Source organism: Pogona vitticeps, chromosome 1, assembly GCF_051106095.1.
Source record: "Pogona vitticeps strain Pit_001003342236 chromosome 1, PviZW2.1, whole genome shotgun sequence".
Classification (NCBI taxonomy): domain Eukaryota; kingdom Metazoa; phylum Chordata; class Lepidosauria; order Squamata; family Agamidae; genus Pogona; species Pogona vitticeps.
In genome coordinates, this window is record NC_135783.1 from 290,761,924 (window position 1) to 290,782,866 (window position 20,943).

General features: G+C 41.1%; 1 protein-coding gene across 5 annotated transcripts in view; it reads left to right on the top strand.

Annotated features, from left to right (window-relative positions):
- The window catches only part of MAPK8IP1 (mitogen-activated protein kinase 8 interacting protein 1), a 76,422-nt gene that overhangs the window by 37,597 nt on the left and 17,882 nt on the right, over positions 1-20,943 (top strand). For 3 of the 5 annotated variants that reach the window (XM_020798544.3, XM_072985995.2, XM_020798563.3), the window contains exon 3: positions 10,460-10,693. In XM_020798544.3, the coding sequence (XP_020654203.3) occupies positions 10,460-10,693 (234 nt within the window). Of the gene's footprint in view, positions 1-9,964; positions 10,079-10,199; positions 10,276-10,459; positions 10,694-20,943 lie in introns of those variants that run through there. The other 2 variants (XM_020798553.3, XM_072985996.2) reach the window with 2 other exon arrangements.

Consider the following 20,943-nt stretch of genomic DNA (forward strand, 5'->3'; position numbering starts at 1 on the left):
GAAGTGCAAAAAAAGCAAAGCAAAAAGCAAACAAACCCTGCAAGACCCATCAGAAATGCGAAAAAAGAAAACCAAAAAGCAAACAAACCCTGCAAGACCCATCGGAAATGGGGGGGGGGACCCAAAAGCAAACAAACCCTGCAAGACTCATCCTCCGATTGCACACCCTCTAAATGCTGGGGCAAAAGAGCTACAAAGAAGCAGCCTTTTTGCCACCAATGGTTAGCAATTTGAATTCCCCGCCTTTTTTCTCTGCCTTTTTTTATCATAACTTGAAGCTCCGGTCACAAGTTGAAGCAAAATTTTGAGGCCAGAGCTGGTCGTAACTCGAAATGGTCATATGTTGGGAATTTTGTAAGTCGAGGCACCACTGTATATTATGTTATTATGCAAAAGAGCAAATTAACATTCTACAAAGCAAATTATAAATTTTAATTTGGACGTTTGATCAGCACCAAATTAGGCACAGATATAGAAGACAGTTTGATGTTGCTCTGTGCTAACTGAAAAGTTTGGATAAAGGATTTTCAAGTTATGATTTAAAAAAATTAAAATGCTCCATCACCATGTAGATAAATGTCCCCAGATTTAAAACACATCAAATAAATTGAAAATACCAATCTTACTTATGTTGAACATGAATGGTTGGTCGCACTCACTTTTTTAAAATTTGGAAGAAATCCAGGCAGCAGGGCCTGAAATACTGATTCTCAAAAAAGGCCTTCCAAAAAGGAAAAACATGATACTGTATTATTATAAACTGAGAATGTGTGGAACATACTTTCCAGCAAGTGTGTTCTGAATGAGTTACATTGTTGCAGCTTTATGGGGCGAGGAAGGGAGTTGTTTGGAGGAGAATGGAAAGTCACAGAAACAGTCAAATGTCAGGGTTTTTTGAAGAGTTTTTTTTTAAAAAAAAAAATCCTCCTGGCTTACCATACTCTGGTTTCTCTATTTATAAATCTTTCACCTTTTACTGAAGGCTTGCTTTAAAGAAAGTAATGGAGCAACAATCTTCCAGAAAGGGGATCTTTTTGCCATGTAATTCCAGGGAACTGGCACACCGTTTTAGAAGGCATAGTCAAGATATGTCTGATTGAAGAAGTACAGAACAGTTGTGTTTGTGATCCAGCCGTGATTTCAGGAAACATTCTCTCAGGTTTTCTGAGACCAGGCTCCTGACACAAGTCTTGTTGTTGTTTAGTCGTTAAGTCATGCCTGACTCTTCATGACCCCATGGACCAGAGCACACCAGGCCCTCCTGTCTTCCACTGCCTCCCGGAGTTTGGTCAAATTCATGTTGGTAGCTTCGATGAAATTTCAACTCCCAAATCTGGGGCAATCTGAACCTTTGACCTGTCAGTCATGCCCCAATTAGCTGACTCTCAGGAGGAGAACTTTTCCTTCATGGCCAAACTGGCAAAGGGATTCTGTGTCTGGTTATAAAAACATTTTAAAAGATATTTTTAAAAAGAATAGAGAACGGATCTTCAAAATATCACTTCTTTAAGTGGTTATATTCCTGTTTCTTTCTTTGTGGCTGGGGATGATCTTACTCAATGTTAACAGAGCATTGGTGCCTGTGTTCTATCATAGTTTCAGTCATTCCAACCATCTTGTCACTATACTGGTAGCTGTGAAAAAAATAACCTCAGAAGATACGTGCCATCAAGTCACTTCTGATGTGTGGTGACTACATGAGTTAATGACGTAAGTTAATGATGTTTTATCATTAACAATTCTGCTCAGATCTTGCAAACCAACAGCATCTCATGTTAGGTTCTTCTCTCATAGTATTGCCCCTCTTTCCTAGCAATATTGTATTTTCCAGTATGTTTTACTCAGGTCTTGCAAACTAACAGCTGTAGCTTCCTTTAACAATCTGTCTCATATTAGGTCTTCCACTCTTCCTATGGCCACACCACCCCCTTTTTCTCAGCAATTTGTCTTTTCTGGTCAGTTCTGCATTTCCATCATATGTGCATGGTAGGATAGCCTCAGTTGACTCATTTTTGCTCTAGGGAGAGTTCAGGCTTGACATGATTGAGCACCCGCTTTTCTAACTTCTGGCCGATTGTGGTATCTGTAAGGATCTCCTCTAACACCACATTTCAGGTGAGTTGATTTTTGTCTCTGCCTTTACTTTACTGTCTTTCTTTTGGATAGCATGGTTGATTTTGATCCTGGTTTCTAGTGACAATCTTTGCTAATTCCCAGTTCTCCCTCTTTTTTTAATTTCAAAAAATAACTCACTATCATTCAGACTTGTTTAAAACCAGCCTGACATTTGTTTTGTATTTGGGTGAGAAGAAATTAACTGGTGAAAAAAAGATTCAGCTTATGAAATTTTCTTTTGCTTGTGAATGATAGGGAGCACAAGAGAATGGTAGTGAACACTGTAGACTTTCTTCGCTGGTGTTTGGTGTTGTCAACATTCAGGCTTCCCGTTGCTATATAATGCTTGTCATTCTTTTCCTGCTGGCAGCATGGGCATGATATTGTGCAGCAGTATCAAGCCACTTCCTGCCATTTTGAGTCATGGATACAGAAGCACAATATCACACATTCATAAACTGGAAGTATTTTCTAGAACTGAATATTTCTAGATAGAACCTTTGTGATGCACTCTGTGTTTTTCTTAATAATGCACCTGCAATTAAGTGCAGAATGCAGAATAGATAGCTTGGTGATCCACAGTCTACATTTCTAGAGGCAAGTGCTGATTGGCCATGCATATTAATGTGCTAAAGATGCACACTGGATCATTAGGAATCATATAGGAGGAACTGAGAATGGAACTCTGCAATATAGAGTAGAGGAAAATCTGAACTTTGCACAAATGCAATCCCAATATGTCAGCAAAGAATTAATGGAGGTTTCAGTAGTGAAAAGGAAATACTCAGATTTTGAAAACTACAAAATCATATTCATTGCTTAAAGACAAATGATGCTGAAGCACAGGAATAACCTTCAGGGTTTTGTGTTAAAAAGACTTGAATGATCCATTTGTCTATGGAAAATATTATGATGCAGCAATTCTTGGTGCCAGTTCAGTACAGTGCATAATTTTAAATCTATATTTAGTAAAGGGCATTAGTGCAGAAAATGGAAAGTAGACTACAGATCATGTCTGGACATTTCAAAAATAATGCTGAAAGGTATACATCTCACCAAAAGGTAAACAGAAATAGTATATAAGTAAGTATTTATAAGGAAAACTTTGATAACTGATATACTATATTTACTAAAACTGAAGATGGGATTGTTCTGTGGGAACTGCTTATCCAGATTTCACCTCAGCCTGAGGTGCAGTAGTTGGCTTTAGAATTGAATGGTGCAAATTGCAAGCACTCTGCAAGCTGGTTGAATGGAATTGTGGAATGCACTTCGCAGCCTGTGCAATGTCTAAGCTTGGTGGAAAGTTATCCAAATTAATAAGAATTACACATGCCTTTCTGCTACTGGCTCTGCACCTGTTGGAATACTCCATGCCCTCACCTGACCCTGCACAAATTAGAATCCAGCCTCTGGGCCAGATACGCATTTGGTAAAACTTCCATTCTGAATGGTGCCTCCTAGAATCTTCTGGCCACCCTGAGTAGTAAAAAAGTGAAAGTAATTTTACTGCAAAAAGTAAATTTTCCAATTCCTTTCCATATAGAAAGCCACTATTATCTCAGCTGTAGACCAGTTTCAATGCATTGGTGTAAGGAGTGTGATACACTCTGAATACTTATAATAGGTTATTATTTGCTTGGAAAAACAACTGAGGAATCCATAGAAGCACTATTTTGTAATAAAAGATTATTTAACAGCACTTCTTCAGTATAGAAAACCATCTGCAGTATTACAACACATGTAAGAATGAAGTAACTGTGACTTTTCAGCTGAGATGTTTGTTGACAGTGCAAGAATTACATACAGATTCGCAAGATCTTTTTAAAGGAGTAGCCTTGTTAGTCTGTGAAACCATGTCTGAGGAAGTGGACTTGTTCCATGAAAACACATTTTAAAATATAGCAGTCTTTAAAGTGCCACAATGATCTTGTCTCTTGGGTTTTTATTGTTTGTTGTTGGTCTGTTTTGCTTTGTTTTTGTTTGTTTGTTTGTTTGTTTGTTTTAATCTGAAGATCTTTTCTTTGGCTTAAAAGAATATTCAGAAAGTTTTAAATAAGGCAAAATATTTAAAGAAATCACTAAATTTAAAAAAAATGTAAATTTACTGAAGCAGAAAACACTGGAGGCATTTTAAATAGGTATAGGTAAAATATACTTTAAATATTGCCTGGCAGTGCAGCAAACAATTGAATAAAGGTATGCTGTAGAACCAGAGGTTGGGAGTTCAGTTCCCCAGTGCGCCTTCTACAAGCAGAGCCAGCCTGTGTGAGCTTGAGAAAGCTACACAGTCCCAGGCGACCACCAGAGGAAGGGAACAGTAAACCACTTCTGAATATTCTCTGTCTGGAAAACCCTGAAAAGGTTTTTAGAACTGACTTGACGGCACATGATAATCATGATGATTTAGTTCCTATAAAGTTTTTGCATTAGACCTACAAAGCAGAACTTAGCCTGTGCCAGCATGAGCTTCCTGTTTTTGCTGCCTGCCACAAAAATGACTTCTTGATAGCCCACCAAACTTTGTACACATACCCCACAGAAAGATAGAAAAACAGTACCTTTAATCATCAGAGTGTGTATAATTAGGGGAAGTAAAGAGATTATTAAGGATATGTAAAAGCTGGGCCATAGGACTGTAGAGCTGGAAGAATCCCCAAGGGTCACAGAATCAAACCTTGTGCCATAGAAAAAGTTCACAGCTAAAACATCCCTAACTGTCTAATCACTATTGGAAAACTTCCAATGAAGGAACATTCACCATCTTCTGAAGTAGACTGTTTTATTCTCCAGTAGTGCTTGCTGACAAATAAATTCTTCCCAATTTTTAGGGGGAATCTTATTCCTTGTAATTTGAATCTACTACTTCTACAGCTACAGAAAAGAAACTTATTCCATGTTCTGTGTGACATTCCTTCAGATATTTGAAGCTGGCTGTCTTATTGCCTCTCAGTCTCTTCTCCAGGCTAAACTGTGCCCAACCCCCTCAAGCAATTCCTCACAGGACTTGATTTCTAAACATTTTACCATCCTGATTGTTCTCCTCTGGGCATGTTACAGCTTGCTGATATCCTTAGGCCATGGTGCCCAGAACTGGACACAGTATTCCACCTGGAGTCTCACCAATGAGAATAGTGTGTATTATTACTTCCCTTGATCTAGACACCATACTTCTATTATTACATTTAGGTTTACAAACCACAGTGCTGATTCATGTTTAGCTTGTGATTTATTAAGACCCCTATATCCTTTCTTCCTGCTAACCTAGCAGTTCAAAAGCATGTAAATGTGAGTAGATGAATAGGTACCATCATGGTGGGAAGGTAATGGTGTTCCTTGTCTAGTCACACTGGCTACGTAACCACGGAAACTGTACACAGACAAACACTGGCTCTACAGCTTGGAGACGGGGATGAACACCACGCCCTAGAGTTGGACACGACTGGACTAAATGTCAAGGAGAACCTTTACCTTTACCCTTTCCACATGTACTACAGTCAAGCAAGTTATATTTGTCCATCTGACTTTCCCTGCCTAAACGTAGAGCTTTACATTTTTCCTTGCATGTTGCTTGTTTTGGCCCATTCTGTTTAGGTTATCTTGAATCCTCATTCTGTTTTCTGGAGTACTGGTTATATAATTTCCATGTAATCTGCAAATGTGATGACTGCCTCCTTTGCACATTCATTTGAACTGTTTGCAAAGATAATGAACAACACTGATCCTAGGACAGAACCCTGTGTCGTCCCACCTGGTACTTCTCTACAGGATGATGAAAAACTATTGGTGCATACTCTTTGTGCATGGCCCACCACAGAGGTGTAATGCCACCTAAACAATAAAATTTTCTAGCTCACATTTTACCAGTTTGGCCACATGAATATCATGAGACCTCTTGTCAGAGGTTTTGTTGAAATCAAGTTATACCACAAGATACATCTCTTTGGATCAAATTAAAGGCCTATCTGGTATAGCATATCCTGGTTTCCACAGTAGCCAAATAAATAGACATGGGAAGCCCAGAAAGAGTCTCTGGATACCTGTGCCCTGTGCTTTACCTAATTCCAGCTAGAAATTTTCAATGTGGGCTCTCTCTGAATTTAAACTCTGTGCTATGTGTTTCTCCCTCCAACCAGTTTTAAAGGTAAATCACTGGTTCTTAACCTTAGGTTACTCAGGAGTTTTGGACTGCAACTCCCAGAAGCCTTCACCACCAGCTGTCCTGACTGGGGTTTCTGGGAGTTGCAGTTCAAAAGCATCCGAGTAACAAAGGTTAAGAACCACTGAGGTAAATTATCAAGATGAGAAATCATATCAAGAAACATGCTATATTATTTGTTTAGTGAGAAGCATGGCCACACATGAAAAGAGATCAAACTAGCCATCTTGTGAAACTGTTAAAATACTAAGCTTATTAAGAAGGATTGGATGGAATCATAACTAAAATCATAATGTACAGCAGTCATTGTCTCTAGAACTATGTGAATTGCAGACTTTGGGGCTTTGTTGGAGGTAGGGATAAACCAAATGTGTTCGCTACTGTTGAAGACTATCAAATCTAGTTTTCTCAATGTGATACTAGTGACACAGATTTGTACTGGACTAAGTGGTCTTTGAAAGTTTATATTCAACATCCTATTAAGAGGAGAAGATCAACGGTGTACAGTACAAATTCCTTATTTGCCAGTTGCTCCCCCCGCACCACCCGTCATGTAGTCTGTCCTGTGTTTGGTGGTTTCCAGCCCCATCTCTGCTGACTGGCACCCACTCAGAGACAATGCCTGGAGGAGGCAGGCCAGGGCAGCTGGAGTGCTGCTTCTGAGTGAGCACCAGTTGGTGGAAACCACTGAACACTTGTTTGGTTGGTAGACAAACCAGCACAAACTGCCAAATCAGCGTTTCATCTCTACACTATAGAAATTCCTTCCCACCCAGTGTCGGCAAGGAGTCTCCACACAGCCTTGGATAGCAGCTTGTGACAGCGACAAAATCAGATTTGAATTTTACTAGGTCTCATGGCCTCTTTGGCAAATACATCAAGGCCACATAGGGTTGTGAGACCTATTAGCTATGGCCAGAGCAGGCCCTTGAGACCTGTAAGTTAAGTAGCAGGGTGAAACAGTTGTCCTGCTGAAGAACAGAGGTGGCTAGCCCTGCCTACGCTTGACCCAGCTGCTGCTGGTAGTCTTTAGGGCCCAAATAGGGAATGCTGTTATCAGGAGTTTTCACTTTCTCCTCCTGTCCTGGTTTCCCTCTCTTCTCAGACCCTATTCTTTCCACCAGGCCTTCTTTACAGCTCAGATCCCTGGCTCTGTGTAGCTTTGGCCCCTGCCCTTGACTGGCTGCTCCCATGAGGCTTTCTGATCTCAGGCCCCAGCCGTCCTAGCCATTCCTGTTGTCTGTATGGCATCTTGACTCTATGGCAGCCTTTGACACCTGTGAAGGCTCTTCAGGGGCTGTAGTGTAATACTCTTTTTTTTTTTCAAAATGACTAGTAAAGATACTTCTGCAGAAATACTGTGGAGTTCTGGTCTTTCCTTATTAATATTAAAAAGAATGCCTGGAAAAGCTGCCGTGCTAGTCACAGCTCAGCATTATTTCCTTAGCTTATTCATGCAGGGTCAACGCTAGTCCCATAGGTGGCAGCAGAGGTTGGGCTTGGTTCTGTGTATTTGGAGATGGTGGTGTCTCTATACAAAGCCCAGGTGTGCATTCCTGAATTGCTAGGAATTTGTCATTCACTTGCACATGGGATACAGTGAAACCTAGGTGCAGTCATCATAGTAAGTCATACAAATATGTATTTCACAATTTGTGCACCTCCTGAGAATTCATGTTTGATGAAGTGGACTGTAAGCTATGAAAAATTGTGATCCTTAAAGTGATTTGTGGTTTTTTAAAAAATGATGTAAGACTCTGGCTTCTTTTTGTGATAACTGATTAATACCAATACCTCCCCCTCCCTGGAACCTGCTGAGAGGTGTGGTTACTTACAGTGTGTTAGTGAGTCTGTGCACCATGAAATAAGCCCAGTGCAATTGTTGTATGTTACTATCCACAGTGGGGTTCCATATTTCCTACACATTTTGTCATACTAGAAATGGACAACAGTGCTCTTTAGATCATAGGATATCTGGTGCCACTGCACTCCCGAAAATGTAATGAGCAGAAGTGACAGTTGCCATTTCCAGATTGTCAGGGCAGATTACTTGTATAAATAGAAGGAGATGATTTTTTTTAGTTAGAAGAATGTCTGCAGCTCTGACATTCTGCAGTACCTAGCAGTTCCTGGATCAAGACGATATTCTTACTTCAAAGGCTGTAATATTAATAAACTATAACCATTTCCCCTCTCATTGCCCAATGCTTTCACAGGCTTTTGAGATATAAACCAAACATATATACATGCATCCAAAGGTAGAGTGAGGCAGGCACCTCAAGTGACTACTTTTGTCTGTCATGAAAAAAACTGTTATTAGCTATTTAACTTATTATTGTTGCATTTTTATTGCCAGAAAGAGGCATTTGTGGGCTTTTCCAGAGCTCAGGAAAGTTATTTTTTAAGACTATAGTTCTCAGAATCTTCAGTGACCATACTGGCTGGGTGATTCTGGGTATTATAATCCAAGGTAACAGCAACAAAAACTGTTCCAAGCTGTGGGATATTCTCCCTCAACTGCCAGTAGAATAAGATCTTTGTTAGGGGTTTGTGTACCATGGCTAGTATGTGCATATATAAAAGCAAGCTGCTTATGAACCACCCCATAGCATTTAACGCACTCTCACAATGGTTTACAAGTTCATTATGCAGGCTACACATTGCTTCCCAGAGAGCTGGGTACTCATTTTACCGACCACAGAAGGATGGAAGGCTGAGTGAACTGGCTACCTAGGATTGAACCCCAAGTCATGAGCAGAGCTTAGCTGCAGTACAGCAGCTTAATCACTGTGCCACAAGACTCCTCAATATGTATTAATTTTATTGTATTTAATTTGTTTCCTGCCTTTCTCCAAAAAGAAAAAGGCAGATTTAGGGAAATTAAAATGACTGAAAGGATATTATACAGACTGCTGTGATTCCAGGCAGCGTACAATTAAGTGAATTACAACATAATACACCAGATAAAATGTTTAACAATAAAACCCTTAATAGTCAGAAAGAAGATAAACATTTTTGATTGGTGTCAAAAATGAGTACAATGTAGGTGCAAGGTGAGACCTTTCAGGGAAGGCCACTACTGAAATTAGGGCCAGAATCTCACTGGGAATATACATCTTCACGAGTGCAATTGCATAAAGGGGGGCAGCTCATTAAGGACTTGTGGCTGGCATTCCTAGTCCCGTGACTGGCATGTGAACTACAATGTGAACTGCAATTTGTTTATTGGTGGCAATTCACCACCGGAGTTTACACCATCATCCTTACACTGGCATACATCCCCAACAGAATTCTGACCAAGAGAGGGAAAGTGGGCATGGGTGAATATGAAAACATTTACTCTGCCACAGTGGTCTTGTAAAAATCTTTGCATCTAGAAAGCTAACATAGTATGGAGGCATCCTCTAATACAGTACAGATAATTTTCTGACCATAGGGTTTGATTGGATGGGGAAAACATACCATTAAAGAAAATTAAGGTAGCTTTGTGTCAGAACATATCTATCTGTCTGTCTGTCTGTCTGTCTGTCTGTCTGTCTGTCTGTTCGTTCCTTGTTTCTATACCTGGCATGTGCAAGTGGGGCATGCCAAGACTTTGCGTTTGATACCCGGAAGGAGTAAAAAAAAAAAAAAACAACCCACACGCGTTATCATTAAGTGAAGAGACAGGCGACTCTAGACGGGCCTATAATCAGATCTGGCAGCTTCCCAGCGTGGCTACCCAACCCAGGAGGCCGCCTCTCTCCTCCAGGCTCGGTATTGCTGTGCAAGAGAACGTGACGCGCGCTTCTCCGAATTCCTCCGGTAGAAAACGCGTTCGGGCAAAAGTGCCGGGGGTGGGGTGGGATGGGGTGGGGGCGGTGAACGCGTCCACGATGCCCCTCATTGGCTGGCGGGGGAGAAGGGGAGACACCCTTTCAAAATACTTTTGCGGGAAGCTTTTCGCGCGGGGAGGAGGAGTTGGTTGCTCGATTTCATCCTGCTGCCCTTTCGGAAGCTAGGTCCGGCGGGGAAAGGGGGCAGGGCTCCTGTTCGCCCCCTCTTCGGGCGCTTATGAGATGCGACATCATTGCCTGACCTCTGTTTCTCCACCCCACTTCCCAGTCTCATGATTTCTCTCTGTCTCTCTCTCTCTGTCTCTCTCGCCCCCGCTCCCTCCCCTCTCCATCCCTTTTATCCGGGCAGGGCCATGTCAATCTGCAAGGCAGCGGCGTCCTGGGAGTGGGTGTAGGGGAGGCCAGCCGTCTCCAGGCGGAGATGCTGCAGCTCGACCTGATTGACGCTGCTGGGGAGACCCCAGGCGAAGAAGGGACGGCGCCCGAGCCGATCAAGAAGGAGCCGCCGCCGGCAACCATGGAGACCTACAGACCCAAGCGGCCCACCACGCTCAATCTCTTCCCGCAGGTGCCTCGGACACAGGTGAGCCCTTGGGGAGGGGACTGGCGGGTGGGAGACGTGGCTTGTTGGAGAAGACCTTCCCCCGTTCCCACCATGGACCATGGGGGGGGGGGCGCCTGTCACTCCTGCCCGTGGCCCTTTTGCTCCTTTTCAGAAAGACATCAATGGCTTCAACATAAAAAGTAAATAACACCCCCCCTCTCTCTCCGCTAAACTTAAATACCCAAACTCCTGGTGCTTCTTCCTTTTAGATGCATCCCTTAAAGGCCAGAATGTGCTTCTGGTACAGATGGGCCTGGTTGTGTGTCAATGACAGTTGCCCATGGGAGAGTATGGAGGAGATTTCTTATCTGGAAACTGTGTTTTCTGTTCCCACAAAATTAGGGGATTTGGTAGCAGTGGAAGACTTTAGAATTGAAGGTGGGGTGGGGTAAGCTGGGAAATCAGGACTTTATATCTGAAAGGAGAGGTTCAAGTTTCTATAGATGTAATTGCGTTTACTTGAAATGTGGTTGCACAATACATGATGGGGGGCAGTGGTTGGGAATTGTTTATACTGGGAGGAATGCCCTCTTGCTGTGTTCTTAGGTGTGTTGTCTTACTGTTCAAAATATACCCTGGAACTGAGAGATGGCAAGTTTCATCAGTCCTGAGGCATTACAGATGTAGGGATTCTGAATTAAGATGAATTTGGGGGAAAGAACATTCCATTTACAGAAATGACAATAGCAAGAATGAGGCTACCTTAGATTGGATTTAGTGTGGAATGCTACTAAGTTTGGAGGTGGCTAATCACTTTTTAGGAGGGTTTTGTGCACTTTTGAAGTGTATAAGAGAGTATAGGGGTAAGGGAGCAGCCCAAGGATGTACATGTTTACTTGAAGGTATTATGTTTTGTTTATATGCCACCCTTCTCTCCACAAGCAAGTTCCCACTGTGTCGAATATGCATTGCACCAATGAAAATATGCACAAGGTTGTAACATAGGAGATTTTTTGCTTTCCACTAATAAGCATCAGACAGTGGCAGAGCATCTGAATTAACCCATCCCACTCTAAAATGAATTTAAAAAGAAACAGGGTTGCCAGGTTTTCCACAGACACTCTCAGCATGACTATCAGAGCATCGTTGTCTAATTTAGTTTTAGAATGTGTGCAATATATTTGTTCCATGGTGCCTCTGGCTGAGTATAGAATTGTTCACTGTGGTGTTGTTTGCATAGAGAATGAAGCCCTGATAAGATGACAAGAAGATTTTGATCATGGCTTAGAAGACTGCAAGGCCATCTTGAGCTATCCTTAGTTGTAACCCATTAGAGCACTGGAATCTTTTGTCAGACATGATGGAAAGGAGCATGTCTGAATAACAGTAAGGGTGTAAGAAGGAAGACTGGCCAGAGGAAATGAAACAAGAATAAGTGGAATTTGCTTGAAACAGAAAAATGTACAACTGGCAGAAACAGATTCTTGAGGGCCGGCCCTATTATTGTGTTAACAACAAACAAAAGAGCCTTGTAACAACTTAGTAGATATATTGTGATCTGTGCTTTCATATACTGTAGTTCACTCAATCAGATTGAAGGAAGCAAAGGTTTTGTTGGAGGTGTGAGGAGGCCTTATGACAGGGAGCATTTTTATTGATGGGGGAAAGAGAGCATTTAAGGGTTCATGTGAAGGAAATTATTAAGAAGTGACAATAAATGTGAAGAAAGTCCATATATCTCTGTTGCATGATTCTGGAGGGTGCTTCTTAATCTCTGTCTGTAATGTTACTTCTCCATCTGGAGGTGGGAGTGTCAGTTTCAATGTTTCAGCTATAACTGTTCCTAGGCTGGCCATCTGTAATCCTTTTATCTGCCTCTCTGTTGTTTAGTCTATAAACCGAGGAAGGTTCTGCATAGACAAGAGGCTATTTTTAACCACATACTGATTTTGGATAACAGCTTACTAAATAAGAAGATTTTTTTTCCTAGTGACGTCAGCCATTGAAAGTGCCCCCGGGAGGCAGGTGTCGCTCTGTGTGGCAGATGGTAATGACTTGGGTGGAGGGGAGTAGAGGGGTTAAGAATCGATGTCATTGTACAGTTGACAACGAGGGATGTTGAAGTCCAAGCCGAAGAGCAGAACACAACAATTTGGTGTGGTGGAAATGGGACCAAAGATAGAAGCCTCCTATGGCTGCTGTGGCTCAGGCTTTAACTGCTTCTAACAGAGAATGAAGTCAGGAGAGTGGCTACTTGATAATAATCAACACAATGTTCACAGAAAACCCTTAGCCAGGCGCTATCCTTTAGCCTAGGAATAGCCTGGCCAACGAAAATGTTATGGGGCTCAGTTTGTTAATCCTTTTGGAAACCCTAGTGGGCAAACAGGAAATAAACAAATGCTTAAAATAAAATAAGGAAAAAAATACACATCTTCTTTTCCTTGGAAAGGGGAAAGTTGTGATTTAAGTATAAATACTAGGACTACTGCTCTATTATTAACCATAATTTCTGTGATGACTCAGTCTTGGTATAAATGTTGTTAAAGTACATTGTGATAACCACGTCTTATAGGTAAGTCCAACTTTGTGATGTGTATACCTGTATGGTACCTCTCTGTTTTTGAAATATATGCTTATTCCAGTCAGATCTTTGAGATGTACAAAATACAATTACAAATGTAATGGATTAAGCAGCCTGGTCAGAGCTAATTGTTCTCATGGATTTGTTTCTTGAGGTGTGTGGCTGTTGGTGTAATGTTTTGGTGCCATTTTCATGGTTGCATCATCAGGAGTCCACCCAGGAACACAACCAGCATCTTACTAATAAGCAGCAATTTGCTGACGAGAATGACACAATTTCCCCTATGCAAGCATTGATCAGTAATAGGATTTTGGCCATTAAGTTTTAGGCTTACTAAATCATAGCGTTGTGTAACTAAAATGGTGTTGTCTGATTTTAGAAAGAGGAGGAAAGGCATGAATCTGTCCCCTTGTGCTTTGCAATATTTCATCATAAATGAAACCAGACCAGGTACCGGAGCCGCTGTAGACTGGTGTGACTCTGGCAGAATGAAAATGAGAAAGAAACTGTCAGTGACAAGAACAAGGAGACATATTCCAGATACAGAATTGCTGCAGTTGCTGCTAGCAACTGCTGGTAGACCAAACAGAAAGTGGGGAACACCTTGCTGCTTAAGAGGGAGGCACAAACACCCAGCTCCAGTCATGGTCTGTCCCAGTTGCTGGAATTTGAGATGATTTGAAGCAAATCTTTGATCAAAGGCAGAAGTAAGAATATGAGACAGGAAAAAGGTACTACAAGTCTTCTTAGGTCACATGAAACTAAGAAGAAAGCAGAGTTCTCTGAAGCTGACCCTCTCGCTAGCTGAGAAGTTGACTGCTTCCTTTTATTCTATTTGATTTTCCAAACTGCAGTCAAGACAAGGATTATGTCTGGAGAGACCATCTTTTGTTGTTGTTATTGTTTAGTTGTTAAGTTGTGTCCGACTCTTCGTGACACCATGGACCAGAGCACGCCAGGCCCTCCTGTCTTCCACTGCCTCCCGGAGTTTTGTCAAAGTCATGTTGGTAGCTTCAATGACACTGTCCAAGCATCTCATCCTCTGTCGTCCCCTTCTCCTCTTGCCTTCACACTTTCCGAGCATCAGGGTTTTTTCTGGGGAGTCTTATCAAGAGATGGCTAAAGTATTAAAGCCTCAGCTTCAGGATCCGTCCTTCCAGAGAGCACTCAGGGTTGATTTCCTTCAAAATGGATAGGTTTGTTCTCCTTGCAGTCCAGGGGACTCTCAAGAGTCTCCTCCAGCAGAACAATTCAAAAGCATCAGTTATCCGGCGGTCAGCCTTCTTTATGGTCCATCTCTCACTTCCATACATCGCTACTGGAAAAACAATAGCTTTGTTGGCAAGGTGATGTCTCTGTTTTTTAAGATGCTGTCTAGGTTTGTCATTGCTTTCCTCCCAAGAAGCAGGAGTCTTTTAATTTTATAGCTGCTGTCATCTGCAGTGATCATGGAGCCCAAGAAAGTCAAATCTGTCACTGCCTCCATATCTTTTCCTTCTATTTGCCAGGAGGTGATGGGACCAATGGCCATGATCTTAGTTTTTTGATGTTGAGCTTCAGACCATTTTTTGTGCACTCCTCTTTCACCCTTATTAAGAGGTTCTTTAATTCCTCCTCACTTTCTGCCATCAGAGTGATATCATCTGCATATCTCAGATTGTTGATATTTCTTCCGGCAATCTTAATTCCGGTTTGGGATTCCTCCAGTCCAACCTTTCACATGATGTATTCTGCATATAAGTTAAATAAGCAGTGAGATAATATGCAGCCTAGTTATCCTCCTTTCCCAATTTTGAACCAATCAGTTGTTCCATATCCAGTTCTAACTGTTGCTTCCTGTGCCATGTATAGGTTACTCAGAAGATAGATAAGGTGGTCAGGCACTCCCATTTCTATAAGGACTTGCCATACTTTGCTGTGGTCCACACAGTCAAAGGCTTTTGTGTAGTCAATGAAGCAGAAGTAGATGTTTTTCTGGAACTCTCTGGCTTTCTCTGTAATCCAGCGCATGTTAGCAATTTGGTCTCTAGTTCCTCTGCCCCTTCGGAATCCAGCTTGTTCAGTCCACATACCGCTGAAGCCTTCCTTGTAGGATTTTGATCATAACCCTGCTAGCGTGTGAAATGAGACCATCTTTATATGTGAGCAATGAGAGTAATTTTGACTTGTTTATATAGGTGCATGTGTGAATGGGTATGTAATCTAAATCCTACAAAAGCATGCATGCTAGTTAAAGGAGCCGTAATAGATGTTGGGTGAGTGGTGAAAAGCCAATTGTAGGTGCATGAATTAGGTGGCTGAGGTGTGTGTGTCAACTCCATAGAGATAAGGGACTGATCTCACTGGCCCTCATGTTTCTTGAGGCTTGATACTTCACCTTTTTCTGGGAAAAGCCCACAGGCATGAGTCATTTCTTGGAAGATCAGGATGATCATTTAGTCTCTTTCTCTCCCTGGCTGCCTACTAGACTTTGAGAACGCTTTGACTTCTGGCCTGCCTCGCTGCATTTCTCTTTCCTTTAGGTTATAGGGAATATGTCTTAGATTGAGTTATCCACAACCTTGAGTCTACCCCTTCAGGAGCATGACTGATGAGAAAACTGGGGTGCTAGGAATGTGTGTTTTTAAGGGAACAAACAGGGCCAATCTCAGGCCAGTCAGCTATGTCAGCAGACCTCTGTCCAAGCTATTTCTGCTGTTCTGTCAGACTAGCTGTATGAGCTACCTTGGAGGCAGTGACAGCTGAATGCTCAGAGTAACCCTTTAAGGGTCAGCATATTAAGAAGTCTTGAAGACTCAGAAATCCAAACTACAATTCCTAGATTCAATAAAGATACTGTAAAGCAGAGTAACAATCATATTTAGACATGGTCTAGAGGGGCGGGGTATAAATTTAATAAATAAATAAATAAATATATTTATTTATTTTAATCTGTGCATGGTCAGAGCAAGACTTTCATTTTGGCTTGGATGTCTGGAAACATCCGTAAGTCAGGCTGTGGTATATTAGAGCATGTTCCAGTGTAGCATTATGCATTCATGACATTCTACGGGGGACTTCCACGGGTGACTAGTGCTTCGTGTACATTTGGTCTAAATTAAATACCCACACTTTTTGCCTGTACAGTATCTTATTTCTGTAAACTGTTACAGTCTAGAAATGTGGCCTATGGCATCATTTGTCAGCAAAATGTGTGGATGACTTGTTCAAAGTATTTCCAGACATGTGCATCATGCATGCATAAGAGCTGATTCTGGACCTGTCACATGAACTGAAGCCACAGTTCTCATTTACTTATTTTAAAAGGTAACTCCTGGCCTTGCACACATAAGGGGGCTATTTTTATTGTTATATTTGTTCATTCCAGAATCCAGTTGAAAGAGATTTATTCTCAGTGCACTTGTAATGTTGTTACCTTCCTTTTTATACTTGCTAGTGATTAGATACATTTTGTATCAACCAGAATATCACTAGTTTTATATTAGTCATTTATGGCAAGAGTTGATGACTTCCTCCAAGTTGTAAACAATACATATTTTAGTATTGAACATCAAATGAAAGGCATGTACACACAAGTGTGATGTGGTTGTTGCTTCAAGGTAACCTACTATTTGTCATTATAAATGTCTTTCTTCACTAAAAAAAATAGTCAAGGATAAAAGGCTTGAATTTTGCCTCTTTGTAGTCTAAAGTTCATTTCAAGTAATGTGATGAATGTATAATAAATGTAAAGTAATGAAGACCGGAAATGCTCAATATCCATTCCAATTCCCAAGAAAGGATATGCTAAATTCTTTAGTAACTATATAGGACCTTTGCTTTAATTTCTTATGCAAGCAAAGTGATGCTCAAGGTGTTGCAAGAAAGCCTTTTACTATGAAGTGAGAAGTGCCTGATGTCCAAGCTGGATTTCAAAAAGGAAGAGGCACTTGATATTACATTGCAAATATCCACAGGCTACTGGAGAACACTAAAGAATTTCAGAAGATCAGTCTATGCGTTATAGACTACAGCAAGGCCTTTGACTATTTAAATCATGAGAAACTATGGGTTGTTCTAATGGGACGTGGTGACGCTGCAGGCTAAATCGCAGAAGCCTGTGCTGCAGGGTCAGAAGACCAAGCAGTCGTAAGATCGAATCCACACGACGGAGTGAGCGCCCGTCGCTTGTCCCAGCTCCCGCCAACCTAGCGGTTCGAAAGCATGCAAATGCAAGTAGATAAATAGGAACCACCTCGGTGGGAAGGTAACAGCGTTCCGTGTCTAAGTCGCACCAGCCATGTGACCATGGAAGATTGTCTTCGGACAGAACGCTGGCTCTATGGCTTGGAAATGGGGATGAGCAACACCCCCTAGAGTCGAACACGACTGGACAAAAATTGTCAAGGGGAACCTTTACCTTTACCTTATAGGTTGTTCTGAAAGAAAAATATGTGCCTCAGCACTTGATTGTTCTGATGCATAACATGTGCTGTGGACAAGAACAATGATTTCCTATAAGCAAAGGTGTCAGACAAGGAGGCATTTCATCCCCTTACCTCTTCAATCTGTACGCAGAACATATACAAAAAGCCAGACTGGATTCAGATGAAGGAGGAGTGAAAATTGGTGGTGAAACATCAGTAATTTAAAATAGCCAGATGATACTATCTTACTGGTGAAAAGCAGCAATGACTTGAAACAATTGTTAGGGAAAGTGGAAGAAGAAACTTCCAAAGCAGGAATGCAGCTGAATGTTAAGAAGACAAAAATCATTACTATGGAAAACTATACAACTTTAACATTGACAATGAACAAATTGAATCAGTTAAATATCTTTAATACCTTCATTCAACCTTCAACCCAAATGGAGATTGAACCAAGAAATCAAAGAAATTAAAACTGACAAGAAAGCTGACAGGAAAAAAATTGATTTGTTTGAAATGTGGTGCTGGAGGAGAGCTTTGTGAATACCTTGGATTGACAGAAAGACAAACAAATGGGGCCTTGATGAAAACAAGGCTGAATTATCTCTGGAGGGGGAAATGTTGAAACTGAAGCTGTCCTACTTAGGCACATAATGAGAAGACAAGATTCCCTGGAAAAGACAATAAGTCTGGGAAAATCTGAAGGCAGCAGGAAAAGAGGAGGAGCAAATATGAGATGGACTGACTCCCTAAAAGGATCCATGGGCTTGATTCTGCGAGAGCTGAGCAGGGTGGCTGAGGACAGAACATTTTGGAGAGCACTCATTCATAGGGTCACTGTGAACCAGAGGCAACTTGACGGCACGTAACAACAACAACAGCAAACAACAACAATGAAGATGTAATATCACAAGGCATAATATGACCTCTCTCTTGGTGGGTGTCTGTTCTTTATCAGTGTTTTCTTATATATATGCCGATAAAGGAAATTATTTTGTGAAATTATGCCTGCATCATTTCTCCATTGTTTTATGGGCTTTATGTTGTGTTAGGCACCATTGATGACAACATCATAAAATCACATCTCTCTTCCTGCCAGAGACAGTGAGTTGATTTTTAGGAAATGTGCTCAATGGGCACAGTGTCAAAATGTTCTGGTGCAGTAAGGACCTTTTAATTCTGCATCAAACTATTACTTCATTACAGTGCAGAGGAACTGGATTGCAGCAGGAAAGATGCATGGTACACCACACCCTTTTAGGACAGAGGCAAGCAGGCAAATGTAGCTTATTAGCTACATTTATATCCCACTTGTCCTTCAATGAGCTCAGAGTGCTATGTGACTCTTCTCCTTCCACTTCATCCTCACAATAACCCTGTAAAGTAGGCCAGGCTGAGAGAAAATAGGTGTCTTAAGGCCACTTAATGAGTTTCATGATTCTGTGGTGACTTGAATCTGGATCTTTTAATTCCAAGACCAGTAAGTTCCCAATCTAGTTTAACCCAGATGTTTTTGGACTGCAATTCCCAGAAGGCTTCACCACCGCCTGTGCTAGCCAGGGTTTTTGGGAGTTGCAGTCCAGGTACACCTGGGGACCTTCTGTTTCTTTAGCCTGAAACACTTAGGCATGACCTGTTAAGATACTGCATACATTTGGCATTCTACTGGAACTTTGGAGCAGATTCTCCATTGAAACCAGTAATGATTACCAATGACTGGGACCATGTCATCTTTGTGTTCAATCAGGCTACCTGCCTCCTGAACCACAGAGTCAGAGCTTGTCTAGACAGGTTCAAATGGAGTGAGCTGGAATGGGCTAAATAGAGTTGCTTAGGGTCAGAGAGCAGTCTGATATGCCATTTGGCATGATCCTTGCATCTATATGGCATATGTACCTCAAGCGACTCTATTTGACTGGTTCCTTTAAAAGATGGGGGGAGTCTCTGTCCTTGCCCCCTCCTGTCTCCTCCTGCTTCTGGGAGGAAGACTTTAATTTCTAAAAATTTTCCACTGATTCATGAAGCTCATCAGCACTGCTTTAAGTGGTAAAAAAAAAAACTTCTTTTTTTGCTTCCTCTCTCTGCTCGATGGAGCAGCAGAACAAAGAATTTTTTTAATTTCCCAATTTCCTCATATCATTATGTGGTTGAGATGCCTGTGTAGTCCACTAATGATATAGGGACATGGGAAATAGCTGGAAAGATAAAGACGGAAGCTTTAATTTTGATTGCACACACTGGAAATGAACCAAAACAGAATAATCTCACCAGATAATAATAATAATAATAATAATAATAATAATAATAATAATAATAATAATAATAATAATAATAATAATAATAATAATAATAATAATAATAATAATAATAATAATAAGAAGAAGAAGAAGAAGAAGAAGAAGAAGAAGAAGAAGAAGAAGAAGAAGAAGAAGAAGAAGAAGAAGAAGAAGAAGAAGAAGAAGAAGAAGACGACGACGACGACGACGACGACAACAACAACGACAACAACGACAACAATGACAACCTTGATAGGTAGCCAGAAACCTGTGACTAAGGATATTCTGGGGACAGATTGGTTCACTCCAGCAATCCCATCATCTGATAACCAGAAAAAGCAACGAACCAACCCATTCCTGCAGTGGACCAAACTGTGGAACAGATGCTCCTCTGATCTCAATGCAGGAAATGGTTGCAAGGACAGCTCCTTCTGACCCTTTCCCTCTCATATTTTCTAATTATACAAAATGTGTTTGTTACCATTGTGAGATTATTACATACTGCATGGAGACATCCTGTGAGTTGATCCTGAGACATACAGTTGATCATGTAATTCCCTGAACTGATTAATTTTAGGCTGGAGAGGGGAAGAAGAAATTTGTTTCCTCTTTTGATGTCCCTTCCTGTTTATATCCTTTGATAAAAATTATCCTGATGCCACGGCTGTTCAAGGTGACTGGAAGCCTATCCCTGAGAACTATATAGAGTCAAATGTGGACATGGATTTATTTATTTATTTATCTGTTTATTTATTTACTTAATTTTTATACCACCCATTTGTCTGAAGGCCACGTTGGGTAATTTGCAACATGTATAACACATTTAAAATACCATTTAACAAAAGAGAAAAGAGAAATAATAAAGTGCAAATAAACAATACCATCAAAATATAAAAATACATTTACATAAAACATTGAGAACAATTAAAATTGTGAGCTGGATCAAGTAGGCTAAATAAGTTCAGCTGAGTCGACAGGAATAACATTGTGGAATGCCTGTCTAACTAAACAGGTTTTTAGTGA